Source organism: Lytechinus variegatus, chromosome 8 (genome assembly GCF_018143015.1).
Source record: "Lytechinus variegatus isolate NC3 chromosome 8, Lvar_3.0, whole genome shotgun sequence".
NCBI classification, from domain to species: domain Eukaryota; kingdom Metazoa; phylum Echinodermata; class Echinoidea; order Temnopleuroida; family Toxopneustidae; genus Lytechinus; species Lytechinus variegatus.
Window position 1 is genome coordinate 6784809 of NC_054747.1, and position 21924 is coordinate 6806732.

At 38.5% G+C, this 21924-nt stretch overlaps 2 protein-coding genes across 3 annotated transcripts in view; one reads left to right on the forward strand and one right to left on the reverse strand.

The window, feature by feature from the left end:
* LOC121419903 (activating signal cointegrator 1 complex subunit 2-like) overlaps nucleotides 1-16814 on the reverse strand; it is a 41990-nt gene extending 25176 nt beyond the window's left edge. Inside the window, exons 1-3 of one of the 2 annotated variants that reach the window (XM_041614385.1) lie at nucleotides 16704-16814; nucleotides 2226-2391; nucleotides 1374-1532 (exon numbers count right to left, since the gene is read on the reverse strand). In XM_041614385.1, coding sequence (XP_041470319.1) covers nucleotides 1374-1532; nucleotides 2226-2312 — 246 coding nt within the window. In that variant the 5' untranslated portion in view covers nucleotides 2313-2391; nucleotides 16704-16814. Of the gene's footprint in view, nucleotides 1-1373; nucleotides 1533-2225; nucleotides 2392-10112; nucleotides 10209-16703 lie in introns of those variants that run through there. The other variant, XM_041614386.1, reaches the window with a different exon arrangement.
* Nucleotides 16815-16957: 143 nt separating this feature from the next.
* LOC121419904 (RNA-binding protein 42-like) overlaps nucleotides 16958-21924 on the forward strand; it is a 30364-nt gene continuing 25397 nt past the window's right edge. Inside the window, exon 1 of the mRNA XM_041614387.1 lies at nucleotides 16958-17092. Coding sequence (XP_041470321.1) covers nucleotides 17040-17092 — 53 coding nt within the window. The 5' untranslated portion in view covers nucleotides 16958-17039. The remainder of the gene's footprint in view (nucleotides 17093-21924) is intronic.

The following is a 21924-nucleotide window of genomic DNA, read 5'->3' on the forward strand; positions in this document are numbered from 1 at the left end:
TTCAAAACAAATTTGGTATCGCATTTTTTTTTTTTTATTTCTTATCTATTATTTGTTTTTTGGGCTTTTTGTTTTTTTCAATGGAAATTGTTGCATACTCAATTCTGATCATGAACAAGACAAAATTAATTAAGTTTAATCAATAAAAGTAGAAATAATGATACATTTAATGAATTTTGGCTAAATACACAATTTAACATGAATTCACGTTTTTGAGCAGTTTTGGGTCCGACATGCAGTTACATGTTGCGTAATTTCGTAACTGCATACGCAGGCATCGCAAATTTGGTCTCAAAAGTTGTGCGAGATTCGAAAGTAAAAAGTCAAGGAGCTGCGCGGTTGAAAAATTTTGCACGGCGGATTCTGCCCCCCCCCCCCCCCCCTGGGGCCTTTTAGGGTTAAAATAAAAAATAAAAATACTTGTAGAGAAAAGAAAGATAGGATGTAGAAACAGAGAATAGTCAGAGAGACAGAAAATGGACTGTAAAAAACAACAAAGAGTGGAATGCCTCTGACATTCTAACCTACATTATTAGCAACATAGCAGCAGTGTTGACAACTAAGATAAATAATAATACATAAAATATTCATATGAAAATTAATTATGTGATTTTTTTACCCTAGATCTAAGTGCCTTTGACCTTGATCATGTGTTCTAACTTCTAAGTCTCATGAAGGACAATAAAAGATACTTGGAGCAGGGCGATCGAATTCAAGTGCTCAGTAGGCAACTCTTGGTAAGTAGGAATGGCGCTGCTGATCAGTAAAACATAAAAAACACTGCACTCATGGCCTCATTTAATTGACCCTCAATAACCTTTGACCTTGGTCATGTGACCTGAAAACCCGGCAGGATATCCAGTAATACTTAATTACTCTTATGTCCAAGTTGCATGAGGAGAAGGAGAAAACAAAGAGGATGAAGAAGAAATAGAAGAAAAAGGAGGAGGGATAAGAAAGAGAAGAGGAAGAAAAAAATATAAGAGAATAAAGGATGATAAAGAAATAAAGAGAAAATAAGAAAAGAAGAAATATAAGAATGTGAGGAGCAAAAAGAAGAAAATTACAAAAGGAAGACAAAAGGAACAAGAAAAAGAAGAAAAAGTAGAAAAGAATGGAAGAAGAGGAGGAAGAAGAGAATGCAAGTCAGGTGTGGTATCCATTGGTTTTGCCATACACATTATATGTATGCAAAATACAAGAGTCTCATTCTGGAGAGCTATATCCAATTTATCTATACCAAATTAATACATGTTTTTTTGGCATGGCCTACAATGACAGATCACCTAAAAAGAAACGCTACATCCCATCCAAAAGGAGAATCAAAAGAAAGAAAGATTTGGGTGGAAACATTGTCAAGAATATAAACTCACCTGACTCCAAAATTGATGATGGGGTAGTTTAAGGAGCCATTGTAGATCTTCCTCCATAAAGTGTAATCTCTCTTCCCATTCCTCTAAACCAGCCCCATCATGAGTGTCTGGAGGTGGCTTGTATTTCACAAAGTTCACTTGCTCTAACCAATATTCATCCTATAATGAGCACAAAAATAATCCAAGTTTCAAGTTTATTCCATTTCAACTTTGAAAAATAGCAAATTAGTAAAAAGTAAATAATTTAATAACTAGATTTTAATTTGTCACGGGGACAGATTAGGTGGTCTGTCATTGTCAAAGTTTAGCAATATGATGATTGAGTCAAAGGTCATTTCATTGTGTAGACATGGGAATTGTTGTTGTAGACCAACCTTCTGGTAAGAAAACTTTGAATTTTTCCATTTTTGATTTATATACTTTTAAGCCTTTATGCTCATTCAAATATATGTAAAGGTGTATTTCCTAGGGAAATCCATCTTTGTTTACTTGTCTTTACACACAGCCTCTGCGGGCCATGTCAAGACTCCATGATGAAATGAAAATGTAAAAATATCCTCACGGAGCCCTCAAGACTAAGAATGCAATTATGTACTAGCAATGTACAACCCCTATTCATACAACAATGTTGAGCACTACAGGGAATGGAGTCCATGGGGTGAGCTATTTTACATGTAGTCATAATCTACATTTCCACACAAACATCAAGCTAAACATCAAATCATCTCTGTCAAAAATGAAATGACTGCGTAACAATTAATTATAAAGTGAGTATGTAGAACATTGATAATCAGAAAATAGCTGTGCAATATTTGTTATTTTTCTAATGGATTCATTTTTTTATTATCTTACCAAGGCGGGGTGATTCATCTTAGATCCATCTCTATTTGTAACAGACACTGTTCTGTTTTCTAAGGGCAAAGGATCATCTTTCCCCATATTTTTCTTGAAGTGATCTCTAAACTGGTGAAATGATAATGGTAGTTGAGTTGCTTGTTTGTGCCCCAGGTTCTCTCATCTAAAACAAATGGAAAAAATATTACATACTCTTCACAATCTTGCAAGTCTCTTTTCTTTGTCACAATAGGGACTATACTCTTTCTAAACAACCAAACCTGATTTGAGATAAGGAGTGTCATTTATTTAAAAAAAAACACATTTAATCATTATTATCAGATGAGCAGGTAAGGTTGACCCATCCCCAAAAGTTGCTGAAATTTCATGTTTCACATCTTTACATATCAATTTAATGGCCATCAATTATTCTATGTTTCAAAATTGTTTTGATTTAGTAGGAAACTATCAAGAAAATAAAGAATATTCCTTTAAGATAATTTTCAGTTGATGCTACACTCAGTCTACTTTACATACAGGTCTAAGGTTTAGTCTAGAGAAATTAAACATGTCAGACTATATAAGACTACAAGAAGAAAGGTTGCATGTGAAAAATCTAAAATATTCTTCAGGTATATCATAAGAATTTCAAACGTAATTTAAAGTGGAATGCCTCTGGCCATCTCACCTGCATCACGCGATTCAACATAGCAGCAGTGCTGACTTTGAAAACTACTAAAACTCGCACGAGATGTTCAGTGATACTTGGTTACTCTTATTTCCACGTTTTATGAACTAGACCAATACAATTTACAGAGATAGAATGGTAATTCAACAAATACCCCCAATGTGGCCAAAATTCATTGACCTCACATGACCTTTGACCTTGATCATGTGACCTGAAACTTGCACAGGATATTCAGTGATACTTGATTACTCTTATGTCCAAGTTTCAAAGTCAGATCAATAAACTTGCAAAGTTATGATGGTAATTCAACAGATACCCCCATTTTGGCCAAAGTTCATTGACCTTTGACCTTGGTCATGTGACTTAAAATGCGCACAGGATGTTCAGTGATACTTGATTACTCTTATGTCCAAGTTTTATGAACTAGACCAACATACTTTTAAAGTTATGATGGTAATTCAACAGATACCCCCAAATCGGCCAAAGTTCATTGACCCTAAATGACCTTTGACCTTGGTCATGTGACGTGAAACTCATGCAGGATGTTTGGTGATACTTGATTAACCTTATGTCCAAGTTTAATGAACTAGGTCCATATATTTTCTAAGTTATGATGACATTTCTAAAGCTTAACCTCAGGTTAAGTTTTTGATGTTGATTCCCCCAACATGGTCTAAGTTCATTGACCATAAATGACCTTTGACCTTGGTCATGCGGTGATATGAAACTCTAAAAGGATGTTCAGTATTACTTGATTAACCTTATGGCCAAGTTATGATGTCATTTAAAAAACTTAACCTCAGGTTAAGATTTGATGTTGACGCCGCCGCCATCGGAAAAGCGGCGCCTATAGTCTCACTCTGTAATGTAGGTGAGACAAAAACAGAGTAAACATGCCCTTTATATGATACTCTAAGCTGCAAATATCTATATCTTACACCTCAGTCACATTTGCTCTACGGCGGCCGTACGACGAGTTAAAAACAACCGTTTTATTCACTTTAATTCAAACCATCTATACGCTACAATGGTGCAGCCCCCTGGGGTTATGATAGAGCGATGGAGTAGGGTAGTCTAGTTCTAATATAACATTGTTTTCTAGTGCCAGGGGTGGTTAAGATTTATCAGGTGGTAGATGTGCACTACAATAACATGTAGAGAATATATTTAGCAAGTACAAAAAATGCTAAAAACTGCCGTTCTCGACTCGCAGTACTGCCGCCATAGAAGGAATGTGACCAAGGTATAAATAAATAGAGTAAAACTCACAGAACAAAGAGATAAAATATGCTGAAAATTTCATCAAAATCTGATGACAAATTTTACTGTCACATATCAGGGGTAGATGTGGACTTGTTTAGTAATGACAAAGATGCATAAAATCTAGGCTAAATATGGTCAGGTTCAGAGCGGTACTGGTATGGTCTTTGATATGATACTGCCTGTGTCAGCCGGCTGCGAAATTGCCGATGTAGGCCTAGTCATCGTGTGGGAATTTGTGTATAACAAGCTTGGAGTTTAAAGTTAGGCCTGGGTGTACCGATTTTTTGACATCGCTATTTCATCTTCATATGCAAGGCTCGACATTAGCGGTGGCCCGGGGCCACCAAAAATTCATCTCGGGCAACCATTATTGAAAAAATGTTAAGTTTTGGTGGCCCGAATCGGGCAACCAATAAATTTTCAAAGTAGCGCAATTTTTCTCCCGATTTTGCATGCATTTATCAACTTTCTACAGTTCAAATTGCAAGTCAATTCGTCATGCGCCTTTTTTGTTAATCTACACACAAATACACACACACAAAGATGGCATAGTCATGACAGTATGTAGGCCTACCGCTAGCATACAGTAACTATTATTCAGCCGGCCGTGCCGGCTGTCTGGCTGAGCTTTGCATGCGTGAAACCACTGCAGCTGGCTGTGCGCTAGCAGACTATTCAGACTCAGGGAGCTGCGATGCGAAATGTTACTGCTAAGAAATCTTCCCCAGAACTTTGAAAATCTACGTCAAAGTCACATTTTACACCAATGAAATGCCCTTCTACAGTCCATATTACTGAAACCTGATAATTTGCAAGCATTAAAAGGAGGAATTATGACCTCTCTTTTGACTCAAAAAGACCGATTTCCAAATGCATTAATACACATAAAACACATAGGTGAGTACATCACAGTCCCACATGTGCATTTGTACATGTATGTATGTTGATATTTGGTTTATTTTCGAAGCTGTCTTGAATAGACAGCTTCTTTCTTTCTTGTTTATAAATGACTTCTTAAACCACTCCTAAGGAAGTAAATACTTTGGGAAGGCATTTCATTGATATGAAATGTGAATTTTTCCATCATTTTGTCAAATATAGGGAAGGAATTTTCTCAGTTTTTTCCAGATAACTTTTGCCGTTTTCTTATAAATTTTTTCTGTCATTTTTTTTTTTACAGTGATTAAACCATTTATACCCCTTCCCATTGAATATGCCTGATTAAAGAAGATGTTTCTACTGAATAATAATAATTTTCCCCATTTTTTCTGATAATTTTGTCTTATTCATTTTTCTTACATTTTCTTTTGTTTTTTTCTCAATTTTTTTTTCCTGTTCTTTGTTTTTTCTTACTTCATTTTTTTATTTGTCTTATTTCACTTATTCATTTTCACAATTTTTGTTTCTTTTTTCAATATACTATTCTAAAAATTATGTTTGTTTATTTCCCCCTTTTATACATTGTTCTAATTCTGCAGCATACTTTCTGTGATTTTCTTCTGCCATAATATGCTGGAAAATAAACTGGATTTGGGGCCTGCATAATCTAGGTTTTACGATCAATGAGGAAGAAAGGAAAATCATTGTTTTGTAAATCAATCTGAGTTTGCTATAAGCACTATTTATTTACTTTACCATTACGAGTGTGTGTCTATACGGAGATTAAAAGTCCACACAACCTGAGAACAATACAATTCTTTTATTCTCTTTCAATCATTTCATGTTCACAATGATAGAACAATTTATATATTACCACAAAATAAGTAAAATAACAGCAAGCACGATTTACATACAAGATGTACAAAGAATAGTGGTACATGGTAGTGACTGCAGAATATTTCAGTTTGTTTTATTAATTTTTAATTAATCTTTTTCTTTATATTTTTCAGGCCACCAAACTTTACTAATGGGCCACCAAAAAAAGTTAATGTGGAGCCTTGCATAAAGCATCCTAGGAATGCAATAGGTGGTCCATAACTTGGCAATGGTTGGAGGTCAGAAGTTGTTTCTTGAGGCTGAACCACCTAGCAGAGCAAATATGGAGTTATATCCCTTGGCAATGATGTTCGGTGCAGGATCTTGAGAAGCTGAAGACTTGGTGACACCAAGATGGGGATGCTGACTAACTTCTTTAACTTCCTCTTCATTCAGGTACCAAGTGTGCTTGAGGTGGTCTTGAACATTAAAGACAAGGATTGCACTTTTTGATGGATTGATCTTGTACTTCCATGTGGTTGCATAGGTATTGGTGAGATTCAGCATGCATTGAAGTTCTTTGGATGAGGAAGCTATGAGGGCCACATAATCAGCTAGAACAATTACCCCCGCATACAGGTTTTGGCAGTGGCAACCAAGATCTTTGCCTCTTAGCAACTTTATCAAGCCATCAATAAAGATGTTGTAGAGAAGAGGTGAGAGGATTCCTCCTTGTCTCACACCCTTCTGAAGAGGAAAGGAGCAGCTGGCATCCCCTTTCCATAGTACTCTGCTGGATGCACCATTGTACATTTCCACCAATGTAGACTGAGCTTCAAGTGGTATAGGAGTGTCAGCTAGCTTTTGAAAGAGGCCAGGGTGCCAGACACAATCAAAGGCTTTGGCAGCATCCAAGAGGGAAAGATATGTTGGCATCTTCTGAGAAGTATTCAGCTCAATAAGCATCTCAAGGGTCAGTGAAGCAAGAATACAGGACTTTGAGGCTTGGAATCCAAACTGAAGTTCGTCAGGTGTGTTGACTTCAGCCAAAGAGTCCTCAATCTTAGGTTTTAGGGCAATTTCCACAAGCTTTGATAGAGTTGGGGTCAGGGAGATGCCTCTGTAGCTAGAGGGTTCGGTGACAGGTTTGCTCCCTCCTTTGTGCAGTGGAATAATCATTGCTTCCTTCAATGACGCTGGAATATGTGCCAGTTTGATGGAGTTTTGGAGGAGGAGAAGGCGACAGAAAATTGGACCTGAGTGAACCAGATGCTCAGAAGTTATGCTGTCGAGGCCTGGGGCTTTGTGAAGCTTGAGTTTCCTAATGGCTGTGTCAAGATCATGGGAGGTGAGAGTAAATAAGACTTCTTCTGCACCTTGTGATTGAGTGAAGGGCACATTAGGGGAGTGCTCAGTCATGCGTTTGGTTCCTTCGAAGTTGGTTGCAGTAGGATCTGAGGAGAGATCTTGGAAATAAGATTTCCAGCCCTTGATGACATCCTTGCCCTTGAACAGGGTCTCCTTGTAAACCATGAATGGGAGGTCCACTGTCGAGGGTTTTCCTGCTTTGTTTGACTTTACCAGGCTGTAGAACAAGGAGCTGTTCATGTCATTTGCTGACTCTATCTTTCCATGCAGCTTGAGTCTGTTGGAGGCTTCAGATTGTCTCAGGGCTCTTCTGAAGTCCTTTTTGGCTTCCAAGTAGGATGCCCATCTACTGGTTTACCTGCCTGTTTCCACTTCTTCCAGTAGGCTAAGGAGTGAGAGTATGCAGATTTGACATCCTGAGTCCACACTGGTGTGCCTTGCTTCTTGTCTTCATGGGCTTTGTGAGGAAGTTTCAAGGAGAGCTCTAGCATCTGATCTTGAAGGCGACCAAAGAGCAGATCCACAGTTGCATGGTCCAGAGATAGTGAGCGTAGATTTCGGAAGATGGTGGCTGCTTCTAGTTCCAGAGGGTTGGTGTAAATTGAAGCGATTTCATTGCGATCACTGGGCCACAAAATGGAGTATCTCTGGATTGGTGTGAGATTGTTAGCGGTTGCCTCAGGCATGCGCTTTAGTCCAGATGGGGACTGGGAAGTAGGGAGTTCTGCAGTGATGAGAACAGGACGATCTGAGGAGTTAAGGGGATGTTCTGCAATAATTTTATGTTGAGAATAGAGCCCTAAATCCTGTGGTGGAATGATAAAGCCATCGATCCTGGATTTCTTAGAGCCATCATAAGACATGAAGGTATAATCACTACGAGAGCAACTAAGTGAAGTAAGACTGCACAAGTCTTCTGAAGCAAGAAAGTTCTTGAGATTGTCAGCCGTGCATTTCCTGGGAGAGGTCTGTGTGGGGTCAGCATTGAAATCTCCTGCAACAATCTTAATGTGGTTACGTGTGTCCACAGAACTCAAAAATGACAAAATAGTGGACAAGCATAAATGGTATTCATTCACTTCATCGCGAGAGGTACCTGAAGGAAGGTAGCAGTTAATGAAGAGGTTTGTTGATGTTGAAATATGCTTGGTTGAGATGGCTTGAACCCGTGGTGTGGTGCTTTTGAGACCTTTGGAATCTATGAAGAGAGCTTTACGTAGGAAGATGGTGAGACCTCCCTTGCCTCTTCCAAATTTGGGAATGCCAGGGTAAGTCTCCTCTTCATGTGCTTTGGCAAAAATGAGAAAATGTGAGTCTAGACGGAGAGGGAGTGGAGCCCATGTTGGTTTGCCCAGTGCTCTTGGATGCAGGTAACATCTGAAGTGCTTAAAAGGTGCTGGATGAAGGGAGTGCTACTGGTGGTGCCTCGAGAGTTGAATGTGACTACATTGATCGACCAAGTGGTAGAGCACTCAGGCTGCTTTGAGCTAGATGGATTATTTGATGGTGAAGAACGTGTAAGAGCTTTTGATGCGGCAAATTGGAGTGATTCTAGGAGGGAGGCATGTGTCAGTGCCGAGGCTCTGCCCTGGTGAAAACCCGAAGGGGTTGAGTTTGGGCGGTGTGTTGATGAAGTCGGAGCTGCATGGGTTGTCACACGTTGGGCAGGAGGATGTGGAGGGTTCCGCTCAGAGGCACTGCTACTGGGATGTGGCAGAGAAGTGTTTGTGGGAGGCTGTGAATATGATGAAGCAGACCTTGAGGGAGCCTGGGAGGTAGTAATAGTGGGTACCGCAAAGGGGTGGCGAGCATTTCCTGTACGAAGGAGTGGCGTAGGTGAAGGGACATTGCATGGTGAAGTGGATGATAGAGGTTGGTAGGAGACAGGACAAAGCAATCACTACGTTGAGAGGTAATTGAGTTGTCCAACCTGGTAAGTGGAGTTTTTTGGCCTGGAGTAATCGAGCCTCTTAGACTGTGTTTTGAAGGATTCCTTGACCAGCTGGTAGAGTGTGTAAGAGGACTGTTAGGCTCAAAAAGATCAGGACTTTGAGTGTCTGCAGTATTAGTAGAAGCACAACTCTGTCTGGATCCCATTTGTGTTTGAGCTGCTGAAGTAGGACTCTTCTGAATTCTGATATCCAGAAGAGGTGGAATTTGGCTAGGTTAAGTAGGGTGATCAAGTCTGGGAATGGAAGTGGCTTTGGGTGCAGAGGTATCTGCATTCTGCCTTGGCAGACTTGCCAACATTTGAAAATGGAAAAAAGGAGTCCACGAATCGCGCGGAAAGCCGAACTCCCAACGGCGGGGGTGCAAGGGGACAGAGCCCCCTTGAAGCTGGAGGACATTTAGGAAATTTCACCTTAAAAACAAGCCTTCTGGAGCCCTTCTTGAGATTTGCGTGCTGTCGCCAAGCGGAAGACAAAGAAATCAAGATGGCGACGTAAACACGGAAAAAAGCTCTTTCCATCTTTTCAAAACAAATCTCTCTTTTTTTTTAATGAATTCTTCTTTAAAAATTAAATCAATATCGCAGAAATGTTGGAAATGAAGTTGGACCCCATGTACATGTTTCAGGGCTAGATCTTTTAGAGGGAAAGTAGAATTCTCGGGGGCGAAAGTTTCTGGTCTTGTACCCGTATGTGTGGAAATATAGGTAGGGCTCCCAGGCGTTAGTGGGGAGTGACCATACGTACAGTACCAGTATATAACTTTCACTCCCAAAAACGCCCCAGGCTAGTCATGACAGTTCACAGACTAAAAAAAATACAGCAGGGGTCTAAAAGTTTGCAAGAATCGGCACTGAAACGGCAGACTTGTAAAATCCAAAGCATTTAGCTCACAAAGCACATATAAAAATATCAGGACAAAATATTAGTTTAAAATGTTACCGTTTCCAAACCCTCAGCTGGCGAAACAATCCATTTCCCACACGGTATTCCAGAACGGTAGTAGTATAGTAGCGGAGGCACGCAAGTGCTGTGCTGCGCTGCATCGTATGCATAGAGTTACATTCGCACTACACGCGCTATGAATCCTCGCGATCGCGGGCGAAATGTCCAATGTCTGGCTGTGGCTTGTTGCGCTTCTTATATGCACACACAGAGCACAGGCCCATCACGCGTTCTTATCCATTGAACTCTGAACTCCACGTACGCGCACGTAGTGCATGCGTTTATATAGGTACGATCCATAGTTATATAAATTAGTACGTATTTAACTCTATGGTACGATCCGACACACGTGCGTACGTACGTAAATGTAACATTGAGAGGACTCAGAAAGGGAGAGAGAAAGAGAGCCGTAAGCAGACGGAAAGTGCGTCATTTCCCAAAGAAAAAAGAAAATCATCTGAAATACAAAGAAAACAGAGTTCTCCGCTTTTGGGCCGCTATAAATTCTGAAAAACGGACAAACTCCGGAAAAACCGGAGAAGTTGGCAGGCCTGCCTTGGTGACGTGACATCTTTGGGCAGAGGCGTACCATGGGTCATGGCATTGGGGGGGGGGCACCAGCAAAAATTTTGAGTCACTCGGTGAGCGCCCAAAGGGCGCTGAATTGCCAGGTATATGGGCCTGTTGACCTTATAGAGACATTTTAAGGACTGTGCCATTAAACGGATATGTAATGTGCCTCACTGATCAATTGATACAAGCGCGAAGCGCGAGCTGATAATTTTTTGATACTTAGTCCTAAAAAGGGACATAATAAGCAAATTTTTACAAATTAAGATACGTATCTGTCTCTTTAAACAAACAATTCGAGCGCGAAGTGCGAGCTGAAATTTTGTATTTATTGACCCCAAACAGAGACAGTTTAAGGACTATTTTTAGGGATCAAATAAGAAAATACATATCTCACCATACTCATCTAATTCGAGTGCCAAGCGCTTGCTGATTTATTTAGAAAACATGAAACACTTTATTGTATTCATTGTAATCATGATTAAAATGCGCATCTCACTATTTCAAATATTCGAAGCGCGAAGCGTGAGCTGAAAATTAAGGAAATTCAGACCTGAAGAAAAGCATTTTAAGTCTTGTTTGTAGGAATTTACAAAGACCATACGTATTTGACTAACAAAATGATGCGAGCGCGAAGCGCGAGCAGAAAATTTTGTATATATTGACGTCAAACAGGGAAATTTAAGGACTATTTCTTATATGGGAATCCATTAAGAGTATACATATCTCACCATAGTCATCAAATGCGATTGCTGATTTTTTTTTAATCACATCCAAACACATGAAGAGCATCTCCGGTTTAGAGTGGCTTATTATAATCACTCGGGTCGCGTTCGCGTTCGAAATCACTCGGGTCGCGTTCGAAATCACTCGGGTTTTGGATTTTTGGCGATTTTTTTTTATTTGCTTAACATAACAAACAAGCAAATCAGCCATGTGGCTCAACTATCCTAGAATAGATCCAGACTTCTACTGTTTTTATACGAGGACTCCGAGTCGGAACTTGCCATATACGGTCGGACAAGGCGTGCATCGGTAGCATGGAGCAAGGTAACGTGAGTCGAGCCGAGTTAGATCCCACGTTACAGTGCCAGTCAGTCCGCCGATATTTTATATCCGATTTTTCCTTCAAGGGCATGATCGAAGATTGGCAGGTGATCGCTGATTGTGGTAAAATCGGGAGCCGATTTTAAAATCGGTTAATTAGAACAGGTACAATTACGATTTTAAAATTAATTTAAAATCGATTTCCAAAATCAATTTTAAAATCGATCTAAGATCAATTTTAGATCAGTTTTAGTATTAGTTTTTAAAAGCCCATTCACATTTTTACTGATGCTGACGAAAAGTTAGCTTGGTTGTCAGAGCATTATTTGTCCTGCGTCTAAATATCTGGAGTGGAAACAACAGTAACTAATTGCTTCGGCTGTCGCGCAACTTCACTTCCCCGTTTTATTGGAACATAATGCATAAACATATGGCCATTGGGTCCCTGTACAGATCGAGCTAGAACTTCGGTCTCTGTATTGGTGAGTGGAGCTAACGGAGTTCAGCGGAACAACGAACATTACAGAGACCGAAGCTTTTGGTCTAATTACGTATATATGCATTAAACCATGGATGGCTGGCTATGCATACCGCTGAAGACTGACTGGCACTGTAACGTGGGATCTAACTCGGCTCGACTCACGTTACCTTGCTCCATGCTACCGATGCACGCCGTGTCCGACCGTGGCCGGGTCCCGCCTTGGGGCAATTGCATGCAGGCATGCATGTCCGCACATGGGAATGACGATGTAATATCGATGTGGCAGATATGGCAAGTTCCGACTCGGAGTCCTCGTATAAAAACAGCAGAAGTCTGGATGTATTCTAGGATAATTGAGCCACATGGCTGATTTGCTTGTTTGTTATGTTAAGCAGTAGGCGAGTGCATTTAATTTGAGGCACTTGCCGGCTTAAAACGAAACTAGAATTTCAATTTCATTTCATTTTCCCAGCGTGTTTGTCCCATTGAAGACAACGTTAGAAAAAAAATTGCATCCAAATAAAAAAATCGCCAAAAATCCAAAACCCGAGTGTTTTCGAACGCGACCCGAGTGATTTCGAACGCGAACGCGACCCGAGTGATTATAATAAGCCTTTTGAAGTCATAGTAATCAGGATTATCACATGCATCTCACTAGCGCAAAGTGCGAGCTGAAAATATAGGAAGTTCAGATCTGAAGAGGGGCTTGTTTGTAAGAATCTACTAAGACCATATGCATTTCACTAACCACTAATAAGCGAGCGCAAAGAGCGAGCTTATTTTTTTTTTATATCTGGATTAGAAAAGGAGACATTTTAAAGACTGATTTTAGGAATTCATGAAGAAAAGACATATCTCATCATTCCACTAATTCGAACGTAAGCACGGACAGGAAATTTGTTATATGCAGACCTTAAACTGGGGCAATCACTGTAAGTAGTCATGAAAAAGAAGCATATGTCACTACATAAAACAATAATAACTCGAAGTGCGATGAAATATATTTGGTGCATATTGACTGGAAAACAGGACGTTTTAGTACAACATGATTATATATCTCGTGACAGACAATGCGATTACCAGGAATAATTAACAAACTGGCCCTTAGCAAATTATGTTTCATAAAGTTATGAAAAAATATTTCTTATGTAATATAACATAATTATATAGGCCTAGGCCTAATAATATAATGTAACATTATAATGTACAAATAATTTATTCTTTCCCAATACATTTCTTTCTTCTCCCTCTTTTTCTCCCGTTTTTTGGGGGGGCCAGCCGATGGGGGAGGGGGACACATGCCCCCCCCCTCGGCAACCAATTCCTGTTATGAATTGTAACAAAATGGCCGATCGAGACGGGGGTAGAAGGAGAGAGCTTTTTGTTTTTTGAGGTTCCAGTCTGTGCCCAGATGTCAGAAAAACTGCCACTCGTTAGACCATCATCCATATAATCATGGTAAGTGCTTGATTTCTGTTTTAACTATTTATTCGGAGAATTATTTTGACCATACTTCACGCTTGTCAGGTGAGTATGCCAAATTGCATGTACGATCTTGGGTTCCCGCCTATGCGGGCAGGAGTTCCTTGGGTTACCGCACTTGTTCACTGCTACCAGCACCCTGCCTGTGGGGAATCTACAGGTAGGACCACTCATTCAATGAACAAGGTTATAATATAACCTTGTTCTCAGTTATATCTCCATGTGTGGCAAAATAAGGGTGGCAATGTTTGGCTTATTTTCTCTTTTTCTTTGGGGCAAATGCTTGATTTTTTTACACTGACAGTTTTCATTACACCTATTATTCATACTATACTGGCTCTTATTTCAATTTGATTCTTTAAATCATTTTTTTCTTAATTAAAAATAGAGATCAAAAAATGAAAATTTTCTTGCCATATTACTTTCCACCAATAGAGGGCGTACACAAAAATATGCCCAAAATTCAAGTTTTTGAGCGCTCTGGTGAATACAAAAATTATTCCCAAGTTACTAATGTCAAATAAATTGCAACTGTATGAAAATTAGTAATTTTGGTCGCAAAAGTGATATTTTAATGATTTTTTGAAGTGTGTGAAGTGTGTGCTCTGTACAACATTGGCATACCATAGTCCTACCTGTAGATTCACCACAGGCAAGATGGTAGCAGTGAACAAGTGGGTAGGACTATGGTATGCCAATGTTGTACAGAGCACACACTTTAAAAAATCATTAAAATATCACTTTTGTGACCAAAATTACTAATTTCCATACAGTTGCAATTTATTTTTCATTAGTAACTTGGGAGTAATTTTTGTATTCACCAGAGCGCTCAAAACCTTGAATTTTTGGCATATTTTTGTGTACGCCCTCTATTGGTGGAAAGTAATATGGCAAGAAAATTTTCATTTTTTTTCAATTAAGAAAAAATGATTTAAAGAATCAAATTTGAATAAGAGCCAAGTTGTATGAATAATAGGTGTAATGAAAACTGTCAGTGTAAAAAAATCAAGCATTTGCCCCAAAGGAAAAGGGAAAATAAGCCAAACATTGCCATCCTTATTTTGCCACACATGGAGATATAAATGAGAACAAGGTCAAAGTTATATCATTGAATGAGTGGGTTACCGTAACCCAAGGGCCAAGATACTATTAGTATGAAAAATGAATTGAAGCTGTATCATGGAAATTAGGATTTTTGGTCACAAAGTCGGCCATTCCGTGCTTTTGGGAACTGGTAGCCAAATCGAACTCGTACCTCTTTTCACCACGATATGTAAAGAAACTTCGCTTCGGCGATTTTGAAAAGAATTGATGCGAGAGGCTTTGTTTACGATGCGAAGCTCCTCACACAACTGGTTACCTCTTTCCTCATGCGACGTTAAATTGTCCAAGTTTGCCATTGGTGGACAAGTTTTCAGATGACATCGACGATTCCGCGGAATTATAATTTTTGTAATTATATCCATCTACCCCGCATTTCCCTGCTCTTCAAGACCACTCTGCCACTTTCACAATGTTGACAAAAAAAAATTACAAAGTCACAAACAAGATGTATATGGGGATGAATCACTTTAATAAACTGTATTATCTACTCGTGAAAATGGGAACCAGCTATGCTGGTTCCCATTTTCACGAGTAGATAAAGACAGTTTACTAGTGAAATTTATTTCTTCAGAATCATCACTGACGAAATAAATCTCATTGGCAATCTCTCTTTATATCTACTCTTCAAAATGGGAACCATCTAAGAAAATTCTCCTGAATTATAAATGCTGGTTCCCATTTTCACGAGTAGATAAAGACAGTTTATTTATTAATCAAATTTATTTCGTCAGAGAATCATCACTAACGAAATAAATATCACTAGTAATCTGTCTTTATCTACTCGCTGAAATGGGAACCAGCGTGTACAACTCTATTGAGAATTGTCCACGCTGGTTCCCATTTTGGCGAGTAGATTAAACTAGTTAACTCTACTCGCTGAAATGGGAACCAGCGTGTACAACTCTATGGGGAATTTTCCATAGAGTTGTACGCACTGGTTCCCATTTTAGCGAGTAAAGTAGTTTAATCTACTCACTGAAATGGGAACCAGCGTGGAAAATTCTCATGAATTGTACATGCTGGTTCCCATTTTCACGAGTAGATAAAGACAATTTATTAGTCAGATTTATTTCGTCAGAATCATCACTGACGAAATAAATCTCATTGGCAATCTCTCTTTATATCTACTCTTCAAAATGGGAACCATCTAGGAAAATTCTCCTGAATTATAAATGCTGGTTCCCATTTTCACGAGTAGATAAAGACAGTTTATTAATCAGATTTATTTCGTCAGAGAATCATCACTAACGAAATAAATATCACTAGTAATCTGTCTTTATCTACTCGCTGAAATGGGAACCAGCATGTACAACTCTATTGAGAATTTTCCACGCTGGTTCCCATTTTGGCGAGTAGATTAAACTAGTTTACTCTACTCGCTGAAATGGGAACCAGCGTGTACAAATCTATGGGGATTTTTCCTCTACTCGCTGAAATGGGAACCAGCGTGTACAAATCTATGGGGATTTTTCCATAGAGTTGTACGCGCTGGTTCCCATTTCAGCGAGTAGAGTAGTGAGCAAGCTCGAAAAGGTAGGTAGGTCATGTCTTGAAAAAGTGTCCTGTGGTCAAAGGTGATATTGTATTACAATTTGTAATAATTGTATAAATTATGTGCTGTGTACAGCAATGGCACACCATAGACCTGTACTGTACAGATTCCCCACAGGCAGGATGGTAATGAACCCTTGCCTTGGCCTGGGTCTGGGAGGGTGGTCCCATTCATTGAATTTAATGTTGCTTAAAAGTTAAGTCAAAAGTGACTAGGCCTAGATCTGGTGAAAGAAACGTGTCAGGAGGATAATTTAATGGCATTGATTATCAGACATGTACGGTACCGTATAATCTGCTAACGAGTGACACGAGTAATTGTAATTTAGCCGAGCCTAGGCAAGGGAACTTACGATATACACAGAATTGCTATTGCGTTGTTTTCACAATTTCAGTCACCTCAGCTCCGGCCGCCGGCTCCAGACTGTTCGGCTCAGACGAGTACCGGTACGGTACGGTATACCGCGGAAGCTAGCGCTCGCCCTAGAGCGCAAGCTCAGAGTCAGAGGGGCGAGCGCTGGCATGGCTAGCGCTAGCTGCGCTAGCTCCCTCGATTGTTCACGCACGACCATTGTACTGTAATATTCATTGCGAGCTGTCACGTCACGGAGAGTGACGTGAGTTGCACAATTTTCCTCGCCACCGCTGAAATTCACCTCATAATTTTCTTGTCTTTATTTATAGACAACATGTCGTCCAACGGAGGAGGCAAGATGAAGTCCATCGAGGAAGAAATGAGCAGGTTTGTATGATATCATTGACATATTGGTGATTAAAATCCACCAGGCATATGCCTGAAGTTCCATTTTAATTAGCCTATAGGCCTAGAGTTTAATTAGCCTATAGAGTTTTTCCGTACGCTGCCCAATTCTCGCTCACCCTCGACCTCACAAGCGTGATGCGCACGCTGCTTATTTTGATTATCATTTTAAATTCGTCTCAAATTCCTTATTGTTTTGTATACTCGCATGATTAAGCACCCAAGAGGAGACCATTACATGAAATGCCGAAAAAACAAAGTGTGGAAAAATAAAATTAATCCCTTCATGAATCATCGCGAAATATTGCGTTAAACTAAAGTGTAAAGTACCGGTAGGCCCTACTTGATAACTGTTTGAACTTCGATCAATTGCACCGAAACTGCACCAGATTAAGGTTTTTTCAATCACTTTAAAAACTCCTAAAAACACGTGAAAATTGTTCTATTTTTATATGATGAATGAAAATGTGTGATTCGCAGGTGAGAGAGGTCCTAGATATGTCAACATGACAAATTCTAAGGAATGAATATTTGCTGTGTGAATGAATTAGCGAGGGCATACCTTGAGTTGAAATAGAAGCCTGCCCTAACTCCGCTCACCCTGATTGCATATGAAAATCTAGACCAAAAGCTTCAGTCTCTGTATTTTGGTTGTTCCGCTGAACTGCGTTGGCTCCACTCACCATACATAGACTGAAGTGGTTGGGGGTCCGTGGCTACAGACAACGCATAGTAAACTGGCGTTTTATTGATCGCGATTTAAAACTGTTTTTTGAGCGAAATTTAATGATATACATTCAGGAAAATACAAATAATTTAAGTAATTGCATACCTTGGACCGGATTTATTGAAAAAAAAAAATCCACCGGATGATTGAGAAAACTGTCATCTAAGTCATTTTCTCCTGACCTGACGGTTTATCTTGCAAGTTGCCATCTTGAATGACGTCATTATTATCGTTATTGTCTCGATATATCGCGATTATAACTATTATCGTTTGTCTTCGTGAGTGTATCGTAGCGTATTATTGCCTTGTAGGTGTGCTGGTGGAATGCAATATCGATATCACATTCGTACATTGTTGACGCCCTCTCCGTTCGTTTGTAAATATTTCATAGTTTGGCTGCCATTTTGACCTGTTTTCCTGTGTCGTACCCAACTAAACATCGGTAAAGTATAATTTTCATGCATTTTCATCTATATTGTTTAAAGAATGTTAAAATAGAATAATTAACTATTTTGAATTTGTATTTTTTATATCCTTAGATTGTAACCTCGATGTGTTATAGAACCTCAAACTTTGGACTCTGGTCGGACAAAGGTGCTGGTGTTATAACAAATGGGAGCCCACACGGACACTTTACCGTCGGTGAATGGGGATTACAGTAAAATGTCAGAAATTGTTGAATAAATCCCCAGAAACGACGGTTATTCCTGTCTAATGAAAATCATGATTAGAGTATAGGGCCTATATATTTAAACGGAATCGTCATATTTTTCAAGTAGACATTTCTTTAAAATCTGATATTTTTGTGTCATTTCCTGTATTTTGAGGGTGCTGAACCAATCCGCTTGTTGCCAATTTTATGCATGCCTCCTTCCGCCGTTGCCATGGCAACGGATTAATATGTTTAACAAATAACATATTGAGCCTATATGGTATATTCCCCTGTCAATATTTAAATGGTCCAATCATCATTCTGAGCCTTCCAAAATCAATTTCTAGATATAGGCTATGCCTATCAAGCCATCAAAGTATTAGTTGCAAAAGATCCATTGCCATGGTAACGGCTTATCTTTCTCGCAGAAAAATACAATTTTCTTAATGTCTGCATAGACAGGGCGCCGCTTTTTCCGACGTCGACGCGAGCGCGGCGTCATAAACATTGAAATCTTAAAACAGAATAAGGTTTTCAAATTCATTAGTTTGTAGTAGGCCTATTGATTTCTATAGCTATCATGAAACTTACTAGAAATAAGGGAGTCAGTGAAAATCCTATAGTGAGTTCCGGTCATGCCACGGTCAAAGGTAATTTAAGGTCAATGAACTTTGGCCCTGTACGTTGGGGGCATTTATTGAATTGTCATCATAAATCAACATTATGGTGGGAAAAGATGAATGGTGGAAAATGCAAAAATCTACATTCGACCAACTCATTTAAATTAAATTTCGAACACAACAGAGTGTTCTGCATGGATAAGTTCATTTGAATGCATGGTAATGGTAAGTTGCCATGGTAACACCTGATTACTCTACTAATTCAACTCGTGAATCTTATATATGAGATCAATATCAAATGTAAACAATGTAGGAATGTCTGAATTTATTTCAGGTCATAATTCAGTATAGGCCTAGCTAGGGCAGATTATAACTGCATATACGTGAATAATAAAGTAAGTCTTTAAAAAAAAAGAGATCGAGTTTCATATAAATTCAGTCATGAACAAAATTCACAACGAGAGTATTCAGCGAAAAAACGAGACATTTTAAGCACCGATGTTTTAACTTGCAAACCGAGAATGACTTGAAAACAAGACATGAATAATGAAACGAAAAAGGGCAATGCGGGCGCGAAGCGCGAGCTGAATAGTTATTTTGTTCTAAATGAAATGTATTTGTCGGTCCCCCAACTTTCATTTTCGTCCTGTCTTCCTTCCTTTTATTTTCCTTCCTATTATTTTTTTTTCATTTTATTATTTTCCTATTCCGGCCTCCATTGATATCCCTTCCGTTGTTGTCTTCCTTGCGACGCAGCAATTTTGTCTTCTTTATACTCTTACATTTTCCTCTCTCACTTCTCCTTCATTTTTTTCTCCCCTCTCTCTTCCGCTTTTCCTTTAGCTGAGGGTGACGGCAAATAAAAGCCCCTCGGTCGTCAACGATTTATCATGGAGCAGGCAGATAAGCTGACGTTTACAGAAATGTTGAAGGATAATCAAAAGAATTTTTCAATTATTTCAACACTGTTCACCAGAGGTATCTCGAGATTCAATTGTAATCATTGCCCGGGCCCAAAGTGTTTTGGAAAAGGTTTTACCAAAATTATCTTGCTCTATAACGAATCGTAGGGTCATCAATTGCTAAAAAATGAGACTTCGATGTATATCAATTTCAACTCTTATTAAAGACTGCATAACGACGTACAGACAACTTAGAGACATTGATAGGGATAGTTTTGTTTTGTTCGGGATGAAGCCCCTCCCTGGTTCCGCGGCCCCTGCAAGTCTATAAAGGCTATATTATCGATCGTTATGCTGTTTTTATGTGGCCTATTCATATTTTGATGATTATGATTACTTACTCTGAGTATGAAATTAATTGGAATTAAACAAGGATTTGATACACGTCACATCAAAGAGATGTGCAATTAGGCCTTTGTGATAGCTTATGAGCCTAATGATACGTATATTTCATGTTATAGGCCCATTATCTGTAGGCCTATTTGATTCATATAAATAAAATAAAGAATTTAAATGAACATAAGAAAAAGTTTCCGCTAATAGGCCTATAGAAGCCAACTCGGTCAGTAGTTTCCTGATTGATTTGAATAAATGAAACTTTGTCATGTTTCTGGAGATTTCCTTTTTTTTATAATTTAAATTGACCAATATATTTTGAACAAATCGAATTTTCTTGAGTGTCTTTTGCTCTCTCCGATTATCTACATTGACGGGAGTTCGAATGTGAACTTAAACAAGCGAGTTGATTAAATATTTATTGTTGTTTTTCAAGATGAGCTTTTTTTAATGAAAGTCAGTATTAGGAAATCCCCCCCCCAAAATGGAAAAAATATATATATTTATTTATTTATTATCGGACTTCAGTGTTCAAGGTTTATTCACATCAACATTTCACATTTAAAAAAAATCAACAATTCAATACAAACAATAATATTATACAATAAAAGTTTTCATAGATAAGCAAAATATCGTAAAAATATATAATACAACAATATAAAAAAGTACTAAATGTATTTTTGTAATTGGTAATAAAATAAAGAAAGAAAATGTGGATATGAGGGAGCTAAACGTAAAAGCAAAGCAAGTTGGTTGAAGCCGGCTCCAAATTAAGAATATGCAGTGAGAGTCCCATAAAATATCAATACCACAAGAAAAAGTAGGGAAATAATTATTAAAAAAAAAGAGTAAACGAAAAGTAAACAAAAAAATAGGATACACGAATACTTGTAAATAATGAGTCAAGACAGTGTAAAAGCAACAAATTGGAATTAGAACCTGAAGGAGAATGCAAATAATCATATTTCTAATAGTAAAAAAATAATGGAAATCAATGGTAAACAGCATCAGGGGGCAATGAGCGGAAGGGACGAAATGGGGAGGGGGGGGGACTCAAGTTGATTTCTTTGAATGGTGAATGTGCTAAAAGAGCTTTATAGCGTTTTATTTATAAGATGTAAATTATCAATAATAAGTTAACTTGACTATATTCTATTATATATATTGTTAAAAAGCTTTTTGTTCATGCTGACTCTTTTTATCCGCTTCCGATTTTATGTAAGAACTGGACAGGGTCAAATGGTCTTTATTGACTACAGTAATTTATGTGATCCTGTCAGTCCAGTGGGTGCTCAATACTCTGATATGTTGTAGCCTACAATTATGTTCCACTGAATTTCATATACTTTTTAACTTTTCATTTCCGAAATAAATAGATAGATAATAATTATACACTCATAAAATTAATGAATAGATTAGAATCATATTCATATAATTAGACAATTTGTAATCAGTGAAAAAATTGTCGGGAAAGTTTTTTTTTTAGATATATTTCATAAAAAAATACGGAATATAGT